The sequence below is a fragment of the Myotis nattereri genome (assembly GCF_964212035.1).
Source record: "Myotis nattereri genome assembly, chromosome: 3".
Lineage (NCBI taxonomy): Eukaryota > Metazoa > Chordata > Mammalia > Chiroptera > Vespertilionidae > Myotis > Myotis nattereri.
In genome coordinates this window covers 116,271,694-116,287,700 of record NC_138077.1, presented here as the reverse complement: position 1 = coordinate 116,287,700, position 16,007 = coordinate 116,271,694, and the positions used below count along the sequence as shown (strand labels likewise).

General features: G+C 41.8%; 1 protein-coding gene across 2 annotated transcripts in view; it reads right to left on the bottom strand.

Moving 5' to 3' along the window:
• LOC308515667 (E3 SUMO-protein ligase RanBP2) overlaps nucleotides 1–12,558 on the bottom strand; it is an 88,173-nt gene extending 75,615 nt beyond the window's left edge. Inside the window, exon 1 of one of the 2 annotated variants that reach the window (XM_081086185.1) lies at nucleotides 12,339–12,558. In XM_081086185.1, coding sequence (XP_080942311.1) covers nucleotides 12,339–12,410 — 72 coding nt within the window. In that variant the 5' untranslated portion in view covers nucleotides 12,411–12,558. The remainder of the gene's footprint in view (nucleotides 1–12,338) is intronic. The other variant, XM_081086184.1, reaches the window with a different exon arrangement.
• Nucleotides 12,559–16,007: the final 3,449 nt, after the last annotated feature.

The following is a 16,007-nucleotide window of genomic DNA, read 5'->3' as shown; positions in this document are numbered from 1 at the left end:
ATTAGACTTATTGTGGCAATCATTTCACAATCTATACAAACAAGGAATCATGTTGTACACCTGAAATAACATAATGTTGTATGCTAATTATACCTTAACTAGAGGCCCAGTGCATGGATTCATGCACTGGGAAGGGAGTGACCTGCGGGGATCAGCCCACTGTGGGAGTGCCACTCATCTAGGTCAGCCGAGCAGCTGTGAACCTGCCCTCTGAGCAGCTGCTCCTGCTGTAGGAGCATAGCTTATCCCAGTCAGCCAAGTGGTGCTCCCACTATGGGAGTGCACTGACCACCAGAGGGAAGCTCCTGCATTGAGCGTCTGCCCCCTGGTGGTCAGTGTGTGTCATAGTGATTGGTCGACCAGTCATTCTGCCATTTGGTCGCTGGGCTTTTATATATATAGAGGTAATAAGTAAATAAATATGAATAGCTGGGGAAAGATATACCAATCTAATACTAGTCAAAAGAAAGCAAGAGCCCTAACTGGTTTGGCTCAGTGGATAGAGCATCGGCCTGCGGACTGAAGGGTCCCAGGTTCGATTCCGGTCAAAGGCATGTACCTTGGTTGTGAGCACATCCCCAGTAGGAGGTGTGCAGGAGGCAGCTGATCGATGTTTCTCTCTCATTGATGTTTCTAACTCTCTATTCCTCTCCCTTCCTCTCTGTAAAAAAATCAATAAAATATATTAAAAAAAAAAAAAAGCAAGAAAAGCTATCTTAATTTCAGGCAGAGAAGACTTCAGAGCAAGGAAAGCTACTGGATCAAGAGAAGCATTACATACTGATGTAGTAGTCAATTCTCCTAGGAGACATAAAAGTCCTTAATGTGGTATGCGCCTAAAAACACATGACTAAAAGGATAATAAAGGAAGATTATGAACAACTCAATGCCCACAAATCTGATAACCTAGATGACATGAACCAATTCCTTAAGAGACACAATCTGCCAAAATTCACACTAGGAGAAATAGCTGGCCTGCACAGGCCTATTTTTATTAAAGAAATTGAATCAATAATTAATCACCTCCCAAAACAGAAAATCACCATGCCCAGATGGGCTCACCAATGAATTCTATCAAACATTTAAGGAAGAAATTACTCCAATTCCCTATAATCTTTCCGAGGCTAAAAACAAAGGAAACACCTCCTAACTCATTCTGAGGCCAACATTACCTTAATACTAAAACCAGACAAAGACATTACAAGAAAAGGTAACTGCAGACCAACAATGCTCGCAAACATAGATGCAAAAAAAAAAAAAAAAACCCTCAAGAAAATATTAGCAACTGAATCCTAAAATGTATAAAAAGAAGTATATGTCACGAACAATTGGTATTTATCCCAGGTATGCAACACTAGCTCAGCAAAAAACAATTAATGATGCAATCCAGCATATCTACATCTGATTCCCAAGTTTACGTAGAATAATAATAATAGCCACCAAGATACTGAAGAAAGTTGGGAGGACAGACACTACCTGACTTCAACACAAAGCTAGAGTAATCAAGACAATGTGTGATATAAGTGAAAGTATAAACAGTAAAATCAGACAGAACAGAGTGCCCAGAAATGAGTAAAATAACTGCAACAAAGGAGGAAAGACAATATAATGGAGAAAAGTCTTTCAAGAAAGGTTAGAACAATTGGACATCCACGTGCAAAGTAATGAATCTAGACACAGACCTCACACCCACCCTTCACAGAATTTAACTCAAAATGAATCACAGACCTAAATGTAAAACACAAAACTATAAAACTCCTAGTAAATAACATAGAAGAAAATCTAGATGACCACGAGTTTGGCTATAACTTTTTAGATACAGCACCAATGGCACAATCCATGGAAGAATTAATAAGTTCTATTTCATTAAAATTAAACTTTTCTGTTCTACCAAAGACACTGTCAAGAGAATGAAGAGAAGCCACACCCCAGGAGAAATTATTTGCAAGGAACATCTGAGAAAGGCCTATTATCCAAAGTACACAAATAACTCTTAAAAATCAACAATAATAAAACAACCCAATTAAAAAATGGGTCAAAGTCAAAGACCTGAACAGACACATCACCAAAGAAGACATAGAGACAGCAAATAAACATATAAAAATAAACAAGCTAATGTGGAGGGTACTACCCACGCCAGGTGGCTCAGTTTGTTGGAGCGTCCTTTTGTACACCAAAATGTTGTAGGTCCAATTCCCGGTCAGGAAACACACCTAGGTTTCCAAGTTCGATCCCCAGTCAGGGCATGTAAGGGAGCCAACCAATTGATGAGGATCATGTTTCTCACATCGATGTTTCTCTCTCTCTCTCTCTCATCCGCCCTCTAAAATAATCAATCCTCAGGTGAGGATTTTTTAAAAAGCACAATGAGGGGACATTATATTCATTCCTATTAGAAGAGCCAAAATCCAGAACACTTTCACCACCAAATGCTGGTGAGGATGTGGTGCTACGGGAACTCTTTCACTGCTAGTGGGAAAGCAAAATGGTGTATCCACATAGGAAGACAGTTTGGCTGTTTCTTATAATACTAAACATATGATTCATCAATAGTGTTCCTTGGTATTTACCCAGAGGAGTTCAGAACTTGTCACAAAAACCTACACACAGCTCAGCCAGAGCGGCTCAGTTGGTTGAGCATCATACTGTGCGCTAAAAGGCTGCTGGTTCTATTTGGTCAGAACACATACCTGGGTTGTGGGTTCAATCCCTCGTCAGGGTGGGTGATGTAGGCAACCGATCAATGTTTATCTCTCACAGCAATTATTTCTTCTCTCTTGCCTTCTCTCCCTCTCTCTACCCCCATCCTCTTCATAAAATCAATGGGGGAAAAAAACACATTCTCGGGTGAGGATTAAAAAACAATGACAGTGTGGTACTAACATAAGAACAGACATGTAGGCCAATGGAAGAGAATTGATTGTTCAGAGATAAACCCATAAATCGATGGTCAACTGATTCCTGACAAAGGTGTCAAGTCCATTCAATGGGAAAATAATAGCCTCTTCAATAGATGATGGTAAAACTGAACTTGCAAATACAAAAGAATGAAATTGGACCCCTTCCTCACAACATATACAACAACTTAAATATAACAGTTAAAAATCATAAACTCTTAGAAAAAAACAAAAGGGTAAGTTTTCATAACCTTGGATTTGGCAATGTATTATCAGACATGACCCCACAAGACATGAAAGAAAAAAGTGAGTAAAATGAAATTCATCTAAACTAAAAACTACTGTGCATCAACTGAAATTATAAAGAAAGTGAAAAGGCGACCTACAAAATTATAAAATTATTTAGAAATCATCTTACATATATAAAGAATTTCTACAAACCAACAACAGAAACCAAATATGCACTTAAAACCAAGGCAAAGAACCTAAATAGACATTTCTCTAAAGATATGCAAATGGCCAATAAGCCAGGAAAAGGTGTTCAATATTATTAGTAATTAAGAAAATGCAGCCCAGCCAGCGTAGCTCAGTGGTTGAGCGTCGACCTATGAACCAGGAGGTCACAGTTCGATTCCCGGTGAGGACACATGCCCGGTTTGCGGGCTCGATCCCAACGTGTGGGGTGTGCGATCCCAATGTGTGGGGTGTGCGGGAGGCAGTCGATCAATGATTATCTCTCATCATTGATGTCTCTATCTCTACCTCTATCTCTCGCCCTTCCTCTTTGAAAGCAATAAAAATATACTTTAAAAAAAAAAGAAAGAAAATGCATATCAAAACCACCATGAGAAACCACCTACTACATTATCAAACCACCTACTACATTATCTTCAAGAAAAAAATTTTTTTTTGCCGAAACCGGTTTGGCTCAGTGGATAGAGCGTCGGCCTGCGGACTGAGGGGTCCCGGGTTCGATTCCGGTCAGGGGCATGTACCTGGGTTACGGGCACATCCCCAGTAGGAGATGTGCAGGAGGCAGCTGATCGATGTTTCTCTCTCATCGATGTTTCTAACTCTCTATCTCTCTCCCTTCCTCTCTGTAAAAAATCAATAAAATATATTAAAAAAAAAACTATTTCGAGAAGGCCACTACAACGAGTGTAATCGAGTACCAGTATATAGTAAACTCCTTATTTGAACAGTTCAGTGAAAGATTCGACCAATTTAGAAGCCTAGAACAGACCATTAAAATAATTAAGTATCCGGATGTAGTTGTTTACAGTACTTTGGAATTAAAGGATTTCCAATGGATGCAAACTGATGATTTAGAGGTGCAACTCGCAGATTTTCAAGGTAGCATTTGGACTCATGAGTTTATAGACATAAGGTAGAAACTTGAAAATCTGGAACGAAATCGTTTGAATAATGAAGAAGAGTGCAACTACGAACAAGAAATTTTGAGTGCTTGGAACAGAGTACCTGCCACTTTTAGCAACATAAAAAAATCTAGCAATGAACAGTTTTTTCATCAACATATTTTTGTGAGACTTTGTTCTCAGCATTAAATATTAAAACGAACAAAAGAAACCGGCTAACAGATGAAGTTAGTGGCGCTTGCTTGGCCTTGAAGTGCACCAAGTATGAACCTGCAATCGAAGAATTAGCAGACAAACTTCAGCACCAAAAAAGGCACTAATTTCTAGTTTTCATACCATTTGATTATTATTGTTTTTATTATTTTTTCCTTAATGTACATCGTTTTTCTGTTTTTGTTCATTTTATACATATTTTGGTCAATTTTTCTTTATTAAATGGCATTTAAATATATAAAATAAATATCAAAAATATAAATCTAGAAACCAAGATGGCGGCATAGGTAAACACCGGAGTTTGCTGCCTCGAACAACCACTTCAAAAATACAACTAAAAGACAGAACGGACATCATCCAGAACCACAGGAAGGCTGACTGAGTGGAAGTTCTACAACTAGGAGGAGAGAGAAAAGCATACCGAGACTCAGAGGAGGCGCAGTGCTGAAGTAAAATACTAAGGTGCGGAGTGCATGAGGAGCAGGCTGGCGGCTGAGGACGTGGTTGTTGTTTTCAATCGGGAGGGAGTCTCAGGCTCTGAGCTCCAGGTCTGGGCGAGTCTCTAGGGACCCAGACTCATACGGGAGAAGCGGGACTGTCTGGCATCGCTCAGAACACTAGGGAAGCTTTCTCTCCCTGGGGCTTGCAGCGATTACTGGGACACTGAGAAGCAGAGCCTCTGAGGGCAAGACTGAGAGCAGCGATAATTGCTAACCCCACCCTGTTGATCCCGTGGGACCTGCCCCGCCCAAGCCCTGCAGGGAGACTTTTTCTGAATAGCCTCAGGCAAAGGCTAGATTAGCACCTCCCTAGAGATCCAGGAGCAGGAAGCCCAGAGGTCAGAATGGGACCATCCAGTTGGCAGCTCCGTGGAACCATAAAAGACACACTCAGGGGGCAGACTCAGTGAGCACCAAAGCCCCATTGAAGCAAGTCTAGCCCCAGAGGGGTCTCCAGCACAGAAGTTCTCCCACTGCAAACACAGCTGAATCTCACAGCCAATTGGCCTGGAGGTCAATTCCTCACAGTGATAACTACAACAATCAAGGCTTAATTATAAGACTGTGCACAAAGCCCACAAGGGGGTGCACCAAGAGTGTCTACCTCAGCTAATTGGGACAGAAAGGCACTCTATCGACACAGCGAAGCGTAAAAAATGCCGAGACAAAGAAACAGGACACAAACGACAGAATTGGAGGAAAGCAAACTGCTGGATATAGAGTTCAAAACCACACTTTTAAGGTCTTTAAAGAACTGTCTAGAAGCCGTCGATAAATTTAATGAGGCCCTCGAAAAGACTGGTGAGACCTCCGATAAATGTAGTGAGATCTGCAAGACGACTAGTGAGACCGCCAATAAATGAAGTGAGATCCTCAAGAAATCTAATGAGACCCTTGAGGTTGTGATAAAGGACCAACTAGAAATTAAGCATACACTGATTGAAATAAAGAACATTATACAGACTCCCAACAGCAGACCAGAGGATCGCAAGAATCAAGTCAGAGATTTGAAATACGAAGAAGCAAAAAACACCCATCCGGAAAAGCAAAATGAAAAAAGAATCCAAAATTACGAAGATAGCGTAAGGAGCCTCTGGGACAGCTTCAAGCGTACCAACATCCGAATTATAGGGGTGCCAGAAGAAGAGAGAGAGCAAGATACTGAAAACCTCTTTGAAGAAATAATGACAGAAAACTTCCCCTACCTGGTGAAAGAAATAGACTTACAAGTCCAGGAAGCGCAGAGAACCCCAAACAAAAGGAATCCAAAGAGGACCACACCAAGACACATCATAATTAAAATGCCAAGAGCAAAAGAGAAAGAGAGAATCCTAAAAGCAGCAAGAGAAAGAAAATCAGTTACCTACAAGGGAGTACCCATATAACCAGCCGTGGGCAAACTACGGCCCGTGGGCAAACTAGGGCCCGTGGGATGGGTCCGGCCCATTTGAAATGAATAAAACTATTGAAAAAAAAGACCGTACCCTTTTATGTAATGATGTTTACTTTGAATTTATATTAGTTCACACAAACACTCCATCCATGCTTTTGTTCCAGCCCTCCGGTCCAGTTTAAGAACCCATTGTGGCCCTCGAGTCAAAAAGTTTGCCCACCCCTGGATGTGTCAGCTGAATTATCAACAGAAACTTTGCAGGCCAGAAGGGAATGGCAAGAAATATTCAAAGTGATGAATACCAAGAACCTACAACCAAGATTACTTTATCCAGCAAAGCTATCATTCAGAAGTGAAGGCCAGACAAAGAGCTTCACAGATAAGAAAAAGCTAAAGGAGTTCATCACCACCAAACCAGTATTATATGAAATGCTGAAAGGTATCCTTTAAGAAGAGGAAGAAAAAGGTAAAGATACAAATTATGGACAACAAATACACATCTATCAACAAGTGAATCTAAAAATCAAGTGAGTATGCCAAAACCGGTTTGGCTCAGTGGATAGAGCGTCGGCCTGAGGACTGAAGGGTCCCAGGTTCGATTCCGGTCAAGGGCATGTACACAGTAGGAGATGTGCAGGAGGCAGCTGATCGATGTTTCTCTCTCATCGAGGTTTCTAACTATCTCTCTCCCTTCCTATCTGTAAAAAATCAATAAGATATATTTTTAAAATAAAATAAAATAAAATAAAATAAAAATCAAGTGAATAATCTGATAAACAGTATGAACTGGTGATTGTAATAGAATCAGGGACACAGTAAGGGAATGGACTGACTATTCTGGGGGTGGGGAGGGTGGTGACGGAAGAGATTGGACAATAATCGTGCACCTATGGATGAGGACAGTGGGTGGGGAGTGAGGGCGTTGGGTGGGGTGGGAACTGGGTGGAGGGGAGTTATGGTGGGAAAAAAGAGTAACTAATGTAATAATCTGAACAATAAAGATTTAATTAAATATATATATATATATATATATAAATCTTTTTTTTACTATGGTTGCAAATATCAAAAAAAAAATTATGAATATTTCTATATGTGACACGGCACCAGAGTTAAGTTAGGGTTTTTCAAAATTTTGACACGCCGAGCTCAAAAGGTTTGCCATCACTGCTCTAGTATCATAACTATGTATGGGGACAGGTGGGTACTTGAAGCAACAGAAGGCCCATTCTGTAAAGTACATGATTTTCTAACCACTATGCTGTATATCTGAAATTACTAAGGAACAATATTGAGCCCTGGCTGGTGTAGCTCAGTTGGTTGAGTGTAGTCTCTGGTACCAAAAGGTTGAAATGCCTGGGTTGCCGGCTCCATCCCTGGTAGGGGGTGTGCAGGAGGCAGCCAATTAATGTTTCTCTCTCATCAATGTTTCTCTCTCTCTCTCCCTTCCCCTTTCTCTAAAATCAATAACAAAGCCTATTAAAAAGAGAAGAACAATACTGAATAATAAACAAGCAAACACATCTGAAAGGTGACAGAAAAAAGAGACAGACAGTGGCTCAAAGAAATGTCCCAGAACTGAAAGAAATAAGTTTGCCAATTGAAAAGAATCTTCAGAAAACCTATAAGCTATCAACAAGAATCACATCAAACATCTAACAATAGTACAAAAGATCAGAAAATTAGCAATGCTCTCAAAATTAAGGAAAACATTATTTCAAATCTAGAATCTGATAATCAAACTATCAGTTAAATTAGGTAATCAGACACACTATGTTAAAAATTCCCCCCTCATTCCTTCTCAAAGCAAACTGGAGATTGTGCTAAACCAAAACAGAGGAAGTAAGAGGACAAGAGTTACAAGAAACCAAAAGTCTAACACAGAAAAGTGAAGGGATTTCTCAAAATGATGATAAAGGAAAAGTCCCAGGAACACAGCTGTGTAGCAGAGAAACAGAAACCACTCCAGGCTGGAGCAGTAAAGCAAGAGTGCTACAGAAGGAATACACTTTAAAAAAAAATGTTTTTTAACTTGAAATTATGGGTGATGTGAATTGTTTGATCACACTTGAGAGTTTAAATTGGGTTTGAGTAAAGAATTAATAATACGCCGAAACCGGTTTGGCTCAGTGGATAGAGCGTCGGCCTGCGGACTGAAAGGTCCCGGGTTCGATTCCGGTCAGGGGCATGTACCTGGGTTGCGGGCACTTCCCCAGAGGGGGATGTGCAGGAGGCAGCTGATCGATGTTTCTCTCTCATTGATGTTTCTAACTCTCTATCTCTCTCTCTTCCTCTCTGTAAAAAATCAATAAAATATATTAAAAAAAAAAAGAATTAATAATACATCACCGAAAGCTAAACACACCAAAAAATAAACCAATTGTTAACTCCAGAAAAAAATAACACAATAAAGACAACTCAAGTTCAAAGACATATACTTTCTCGTAATTATATAAACACTAAATATTCATTTAACTAAAAATTACAGAAACAGTTCTGGAAGAACAAGGGGTGGGAAAAAACATCTGTGGGCAGACGTCTGGAGGAACAGAGCACAAAGTGTCTAAAATGGAGAGAAGAAGATCAAGAAATAAAAGTATACATGTTGCCCTAACCCAGTGGTTCTCAACCTGTGGGTCAGGACCCCTTTGGGGGTCGAACGACCCTTTCACAGGGGTCGCCTAAGACCATTGGAAAACACATATATAATTACATATTGTTTTTGTGATTAATCACTATGCTTTAATTAAGTTCAATTTGTAACAATGAAAATACATCCTGCATATCAGATATTTACATTACGATTCATAACAGTAGCAAAATTACAGTTATGAAGTAGCAACCAAAATAATTTTATGGTTGGGGGTCACCACAACATGAGGAACTGTATTAAAGGGTCGCGGCATTAGGAAGGTTGAGAACCACTGCCCTAACGGTTTGGCTCAGTGGATAGTGTCGGCCTACGGACTGAAGGATCCCAGGTTCGATTCCGGTCAAGGGCATGTACCTTGGTTACGGGCACATCCCCAGTAGGGAGTGTGCAGGAGGCAGCTGATCGATGTTTCTCTTTCATCAATGTTTCTAACTCTCTATCCCTCTCCCTTCCTCTCTGTAAAAAAAAAAAAAAAAAAAGTATATACGTTATTCAGAAGTACAGCTGAATGGTAGGGCAAACAAGTAAGAGTTGTCAAATTGCTTCCGAGGAGTAGGAATCAGGGGTCTGGAATGAAAAGCTAACTAGACAGAAATCTAAAAAACTAAATAGAAGCCATGTGGAAAAATAAAAATTAAAGAAGCACAAGTGAAAATTTCAACAAGGGCTGGTGTAAAGAAGAAGAAAAATGGCAAAACAAGAGATGAACAAATGGCAGCAAGGGAAAATCTGAGAATATGAGCCCACCACCTCACTGCAGAAATAGGACAACCTAGAAAGCATGATCAGTTCACATAGGGCCAGTCTCTGCCAAATGGGAGCCAAGTAAATACTAGTCTTTCTACTCTTCACAGCTGCCTCCACCACCTCCCTTCTGTTATCCAAAGCACCCATTTTTGTCATTTCACTTAGAGGCAAGTTTAACAAATGCTATCATGAGTTCCAAAGTTAATCAATATTCCACTGAAATCACCAGGCTCTAAAGTAAACTATTTCTCCTTGTTTGAAGAAAAACATCTGATTAAAATAATACTCTTTAAATGTAAAAGAGAGCCCTAACCAGTTTTGCTCAGTGGATAGTGTCGGCCTGAGGACTGAAGGGTCCCAGGTTCAATTCCAGTCAAGGGCATGTATCTTGGTTGCGGGCACATCCCAGTAGGGAGTGTGCAGGAGGCAGCTGGTTGATGTTTCTCTCTCATCGATGTTTCTAACTCTCTATCCCTCGCCCTTCCTCTCTGTAAAAAAATCAATAAAATACATATATTTTTAAAAATAAATAAATGTAAAAGAGAGATGGCCATAATAACCAATCCTTAAAAATTTGCCTCCAACCCTCTTTATGTGATAGAAGAGCTAGGTAATTCAAAGAACATTCTAACTTCTGTCTAGAACAGCGGTTCTTAATTTTGGGGAGCAAGAGTGCCCACTAACAATCTCATGAAAGCTTTAAACCTGCTTTTTTTTTTTTTTTTTTAAAGGCAAGGAATGGTTCTCCCTTAGAGCCTTTGAGGGTGCCCTCCACTGTCTTTTTTTTTTTAACATATTTTATTGATTTTTTACAGAGAGGAAGGGAGAGGGATGGAGAGTTAGAAACATCGATGAGAGAGAAACATCGATCAGCTGCCTCCTGCACACCCGCTACTGGGGATGTGCCCACAACCAAGGTACATGCCCTTGACCAGAATCGAACCTGGGACCCTTCAGTCCGCAGGCGGACGCTCTATCCACTGAGCCAAACTGGTTAGGGCTAAACCTGCTTTAAAAAAAAAAAAAAAAAGTGGTATCTAATACTTTAAACAATAAAGGATTATAAAAATAAATAAATAAAACCCATTTGCCATGGGAGGGGGGCATCGTATCAATTTCAAGGGTACAAAAACCCTTAGTAAGGTTCTGTTTTATATTCGGACACCACATGTGTTCATGACTACACCAGCAATTTGTAAGTACCCATTCTTCTCTGAAGAAACAGGCTGTAACCTACTCCACTATTCCTAAAAAATACTAAATCAGACCCACTATCAAAGTCCTGTTGAAACACCTATTGAACTTGAATAAGTATCTTTAATTTCTCCGGGTGTCAATATCCACAGGGTTGTTGGGAGCACAAATTAAGATAACAAATGCCTAGTATATGACAAAAGATACAATTATGTGTTGATCCTCTTCGAGTTTTGGAGATTTTTTTTAAAAAATTACCTCACTTATTTTTATTCTTATAGGCCCTTGCCCACAACAGGTCAGAATGACTGATTCTTTTTAACATCAACATTCATTTAGTGCTTACTGTGTGCCAAGCATTGCCCTAAACGCTCAACATGGATTATCCTACATGCTCCTATAAAAAAAAACACAAAAAACTCCATCTTATTGATGAAATACGTTCAACTTGTCTCAAGTCCCACAGCTTATAAACCGAAGAGTAGATTCAACCACAGGCAAACCGACTCAAGATTCTGTGTACAGCCACCCTTAATTCCTTTTTCCTCACACTACACACACACAATCACTAAAGTCACGTTGAACACAAAATTTATCTAGTACAGTATTTATTTTAAAAGAGCAAAAATGCTCTAAGAGCATGTGGTCGAAAAAGTCAAAATTTTTAAGGCATAGTAACAACTCCCTGCAGGAAACTTAGAATTCCGAAGATTCCGTTTTACTTTTAAAAAAAAAAAACAATTAAGTTTTCAGAGTGCTAGGGAGGGGAGGAGGGGGGGGGGGAAGAACCCGCCTCAAACACGGAGCACTTCCAGTATCCTTTGCGCGGTCTACCAGCCAGGCAGTTGCACACGTGACCCTGCTGCGGGTCACCTGCACGCCCACACTGGTCCGTCATAGCAGCAAGGGCCCACCCGGGGCCGTGCCAATCCCCGCGGGGTTCCACCACCCTCCAAAGCCGGAAGGCGCCGCCTCCGCCGCGGCGGGTAACAGTCCAGGAGACGAAAAGAACCCCGCTGCCTGTGGGAGGCGCCCACGCCCGGGGACGAGGCCTCGCGGGCCGCCCGCGCCCAAGGAAACCCGGGCCAGGCTGGGCCCACGGGTGAGTCAGAAGGGGCCAGAGAAAGAGGAAGCGCTGGCACCCAAGGCCGCCCGCCGCGGCCTCACCCCTCCTCCAGTGCCCCTCACGCTCGAGAACCCCACGCCGCCATCGGACCGCGCAAGCCGGCCGGCGTCTCAACAGAAATCCCGGGGAGCGGCGGCCGCCGTGAGCCATGAGGAGGGCGAGAGGCGGGCGCGAGGCGAGCGCCACGCGGGGCCACGGCCAGGCCTGGGCGGAAGCCACCCGTCTCTTCAGTACCCGCTCACCTCTCGGGACGACGGGGTGAAACCCTGCACCGAAGCGATGTACCGTTCCACCTCCGCCTTGCTGCGCCTCATCGCGCCGCCAGCCTGGACCCCAGGGCGCGACAGGCCTGCGCTGAGGCCCAAACAGTCACCGTTTCCAGTCGCCGAGCGCCTAAAGCCAGTGACGCAGCGCCGTCTCCGGCAGAGGAGAGGATCACCCCGCGTGCGTCTTGCGTCAGCACTATGCGCCTCGCCCACGACTGCGGCCGCACTCCGACTGCGCATCTCCCACGTCGTACTTCGCGCAGTGCTCATCCTGATGGCACCTCCTCCTGGCCCCCTTCTCCCGGGCTCCGCGCCTGCGGGTCACAAGTCATATTCCTATTTGCTGTCAGAGAATGAGCAGCGCTGGTCTGGGAAACAAGTGTTTTTCATCAGACATGGGCTAAGGACTAGGCTAGATCAGCGATTTTCAGCGGTGTGCCGCAAGAATTTTTAAAGCATGCACTACCTGATTATTTAATCAGGGGTAATGACCTATTTTCCCTTAGATTGCCAAGTAAAAAAAATGACAACAGCCCTGGCTGGTGTGGGTCACTTGGTTGAATGTGGGCCAGTGCACCGAAAGGTTGCCGGTTCGATTCTTCGTCGGAGCACATACCCAGGTTGAGGGTTTGATACCCCACCCCTGGGGTTCTAAGGGAGGCAACTCGTTGATGTTTTTATCTCCCTGCCTCCTCTCTTCTCTCTTTAAAAATCAATAAAAAACATATTAAGAATAAAAAATATTTATTTTAAAAAATGACAACAGCCCACACAATAGTCATCTAGAATGAATCAAAATCATACCTTTTCTTGTCAGATCAGCAAAAATTATTTTTTTCAGTGTGCCACAGAATTTTTAGTAATTAATTTATGTGTGCCATGAGATGAAAAAGGTTAAAAATTGCTGCACTATATCAATGAAATGATCTTTTACCTGATGCGTTCTCAAAAGTTTTGGTCTTTTGTTCTCTTTAGCTCATTTTGGTGAGCGTGTTCCAATTGGAACCTTTTGGAGACAATTGGTTAAATATATTATGTCGGACATGTATGAGTATGAAGCATATATGTTAAATTTAATTCATGCTTTTAAAAGCATATGAAAAATTAGAAGTGCATAATTTAAGGTAGGCCACAAATACTGTTTTTGGACTTTTATAACTATATTACACCTATGTGACAATACATATGAATGCCCCCCAAATTTATATTTCAGTAGCAAAACAGGGTACACCAAAATGTTAACAGTAATCATCTCAAGATGTTGAGTTATCTGTATTTTCCAAACCTTCAAAAATGTTTTCTTTTCGAATTTGAATTTTAAAATCTCAGTTGAAAACAAGTTTTACAAAATGTTTCCAATAGTGAAGACATGTTTAGATTTTAAAAGATCACATGTATATATACAGTAGGCTCTTGAATATCTGGGAAAATAGAAAATTATGTTGAAATTCTTTTTTTTATTATTTATTTTTTTAATTAAATCTTTATTTTCAGATTATTACATTTGTTCCTCTTTTTTCCCCCCATAACTCCCCTTCTCCCAGTTCCCGCCCCACCCTCCACCCTCACTCCCCACCCACTGCCCTCATCCATAGGTGCACGATATTTGTCCAGTCTCTTCCCGCATCTCCCACACCCCTTTCCCCCCCAAGAATAGTCAGTCCATTCCCTTTCTATGTCCCTGATTCTATTATGATCACCAGATTATTCATTCACTTGATTCTTAGATTCACTTGTTGATAGATGCATGTTTGTTGTTCATAATTTGTATCTTTACCTTTTTCTTCTTCTTCCTCTTCTTAAAGGATACCTTTCAGCATTTTATATAATACTGGTTTGGTGGTGATGAACTCCTTTAGCTTTTCCTTATCTGTGAAGCTCTTTATCTGACCTTCAGTTCTGAATGATAGCTTTGCTGGATAAAGTAATCTTGGTTGTAGGTTCTTGGTATTCATCACTTTGAATATTTCTTGCCATTCCCCTCTGGCCTGCAAAGTTTCTGTTGAGAAATCAGCTGACAGTCGTATGGGTATTCCCTTGTAGGTAACTGAGTTTCTTTCTCTTGATGCTCTTAAGAGTCTCTCTTTGTCTTTTGCTCTTGGCATTTTAATTATGATGTGTCTTGGTGTGGTCCTCTTTGGGTTCCTTTTGTTTGGGGTTCTCTGCGCTTCCTGGACCTGTAAGTCTATTTCTTTCACCAGGTGGGGGAAGTTTTCTGTCATTATTTCTTCAAATAGGTTTTCAATATCTTGCTCTCTCTCATCTTCTGGCACCCCTATAATTCTGATGTTGGTACGCTTGAAGCTGTCCCAGAGACTCCTTACACTATCTTCGTATTTTTGGATTCTTTTTTCATTTTGCTTTTCTGGTTGGGTGTTTTTTGCTTCTTCGCATTTCAAATCTTTGCCTTGATTCTTGCGCTCCTCAGGTCTGCTGTTGGGAGTCTGTATAGTATTCTTTATTTCAGTCAGTGTATGCTTAATTTCTAGTTGGTTCTTTATCATAACATCGAGGGTCTCATTAGATTTCTTGAGGATCTCACTACATTTATCGACAGCTTCTAGACAGTTCTTAAGAGACCTTAAAAGTGTGGTTCTGAACTGAATATCCTCCATTGACAGTTTTGTCCTGTTTCTTTGTCTCCGCATTTTTTATGCTTTCTTGGTGCACCCCCTAGTGGTCTTTGTGCGCAGTCTTGTTGTAGTTAAGCCTTGATTGCTGTCGGCAATACTGGGGGTGATTTGACCTCCAGGCTAACTGGCTATGAGAGTCAGCTGTGTCTGCAGTGGGAGAGCTTCTGTGCTGGATCTCTAGGGCAGTGCTAATCTAGCGTTTGCCTGAGGCTATCCTGCAAATGGCTCTGCACAGGGCTTGGGCGGGGCGGGTCCCCGGGGATCTACAGGGCGGGCCGGAGTAAGCAGTTATGGCTGCTCTCAGTCCCGTCCCTAGGGGCTCTGCCTCACAGAGTCCCAGCAACTGCTGCAAACCTCGGAGAGAAAGCTGCCTTTGAGTTCCGACCAAAGCCAGACAGTCCCGCTTCTCCCGTTTGAGTCTGGGTCCCTAGAGACTCGCCCGGATCTGGAGCTCAGAGTCTGAATCTCCCTCCCGATTGAAAACAACAACCGCGCCCTCCGCCTCCAGCCCGCTCCGCGTGCACTCCGCACCTTAGTATTTCACTTCAGCACTGCGCCTCCTCTGAGTCTGGGTATGATATTCTCTTTCCTCCTAGTTGTAGAATTTCCACTCAGCCAGCCTTCCTGTGGTTCTGGATGATGTCCGTTCCGTCTTTTAGTTGTTTTTTGAAGTGGTTGTTCGAGGCAGCAATCTCCGGCGTTAACCTATCCCGCCATCTTGGTTTCTCCTCCTTCCGTGTTGAAATTCTTAACACAAAGTTTAGGATGTTATTGTTATGGATAATATTTTTTATTTTTCCATATTTTCCAAGTTTTCTACAATGAACAAGTATTGCCTTTATAAAAAGGAAAAAACAGCATTTTGTTCTATTTCAATCATATTGGATGTGAACAAGAGAAAAGGAAATGATGAGTCTGAGGTTACCAGCGTGACTGACATACATTAACATGCATGTAAAGAGAACCTCATTTGGGGTGGAAATCCTATTTTTTAATTAATTTAATCCTCATC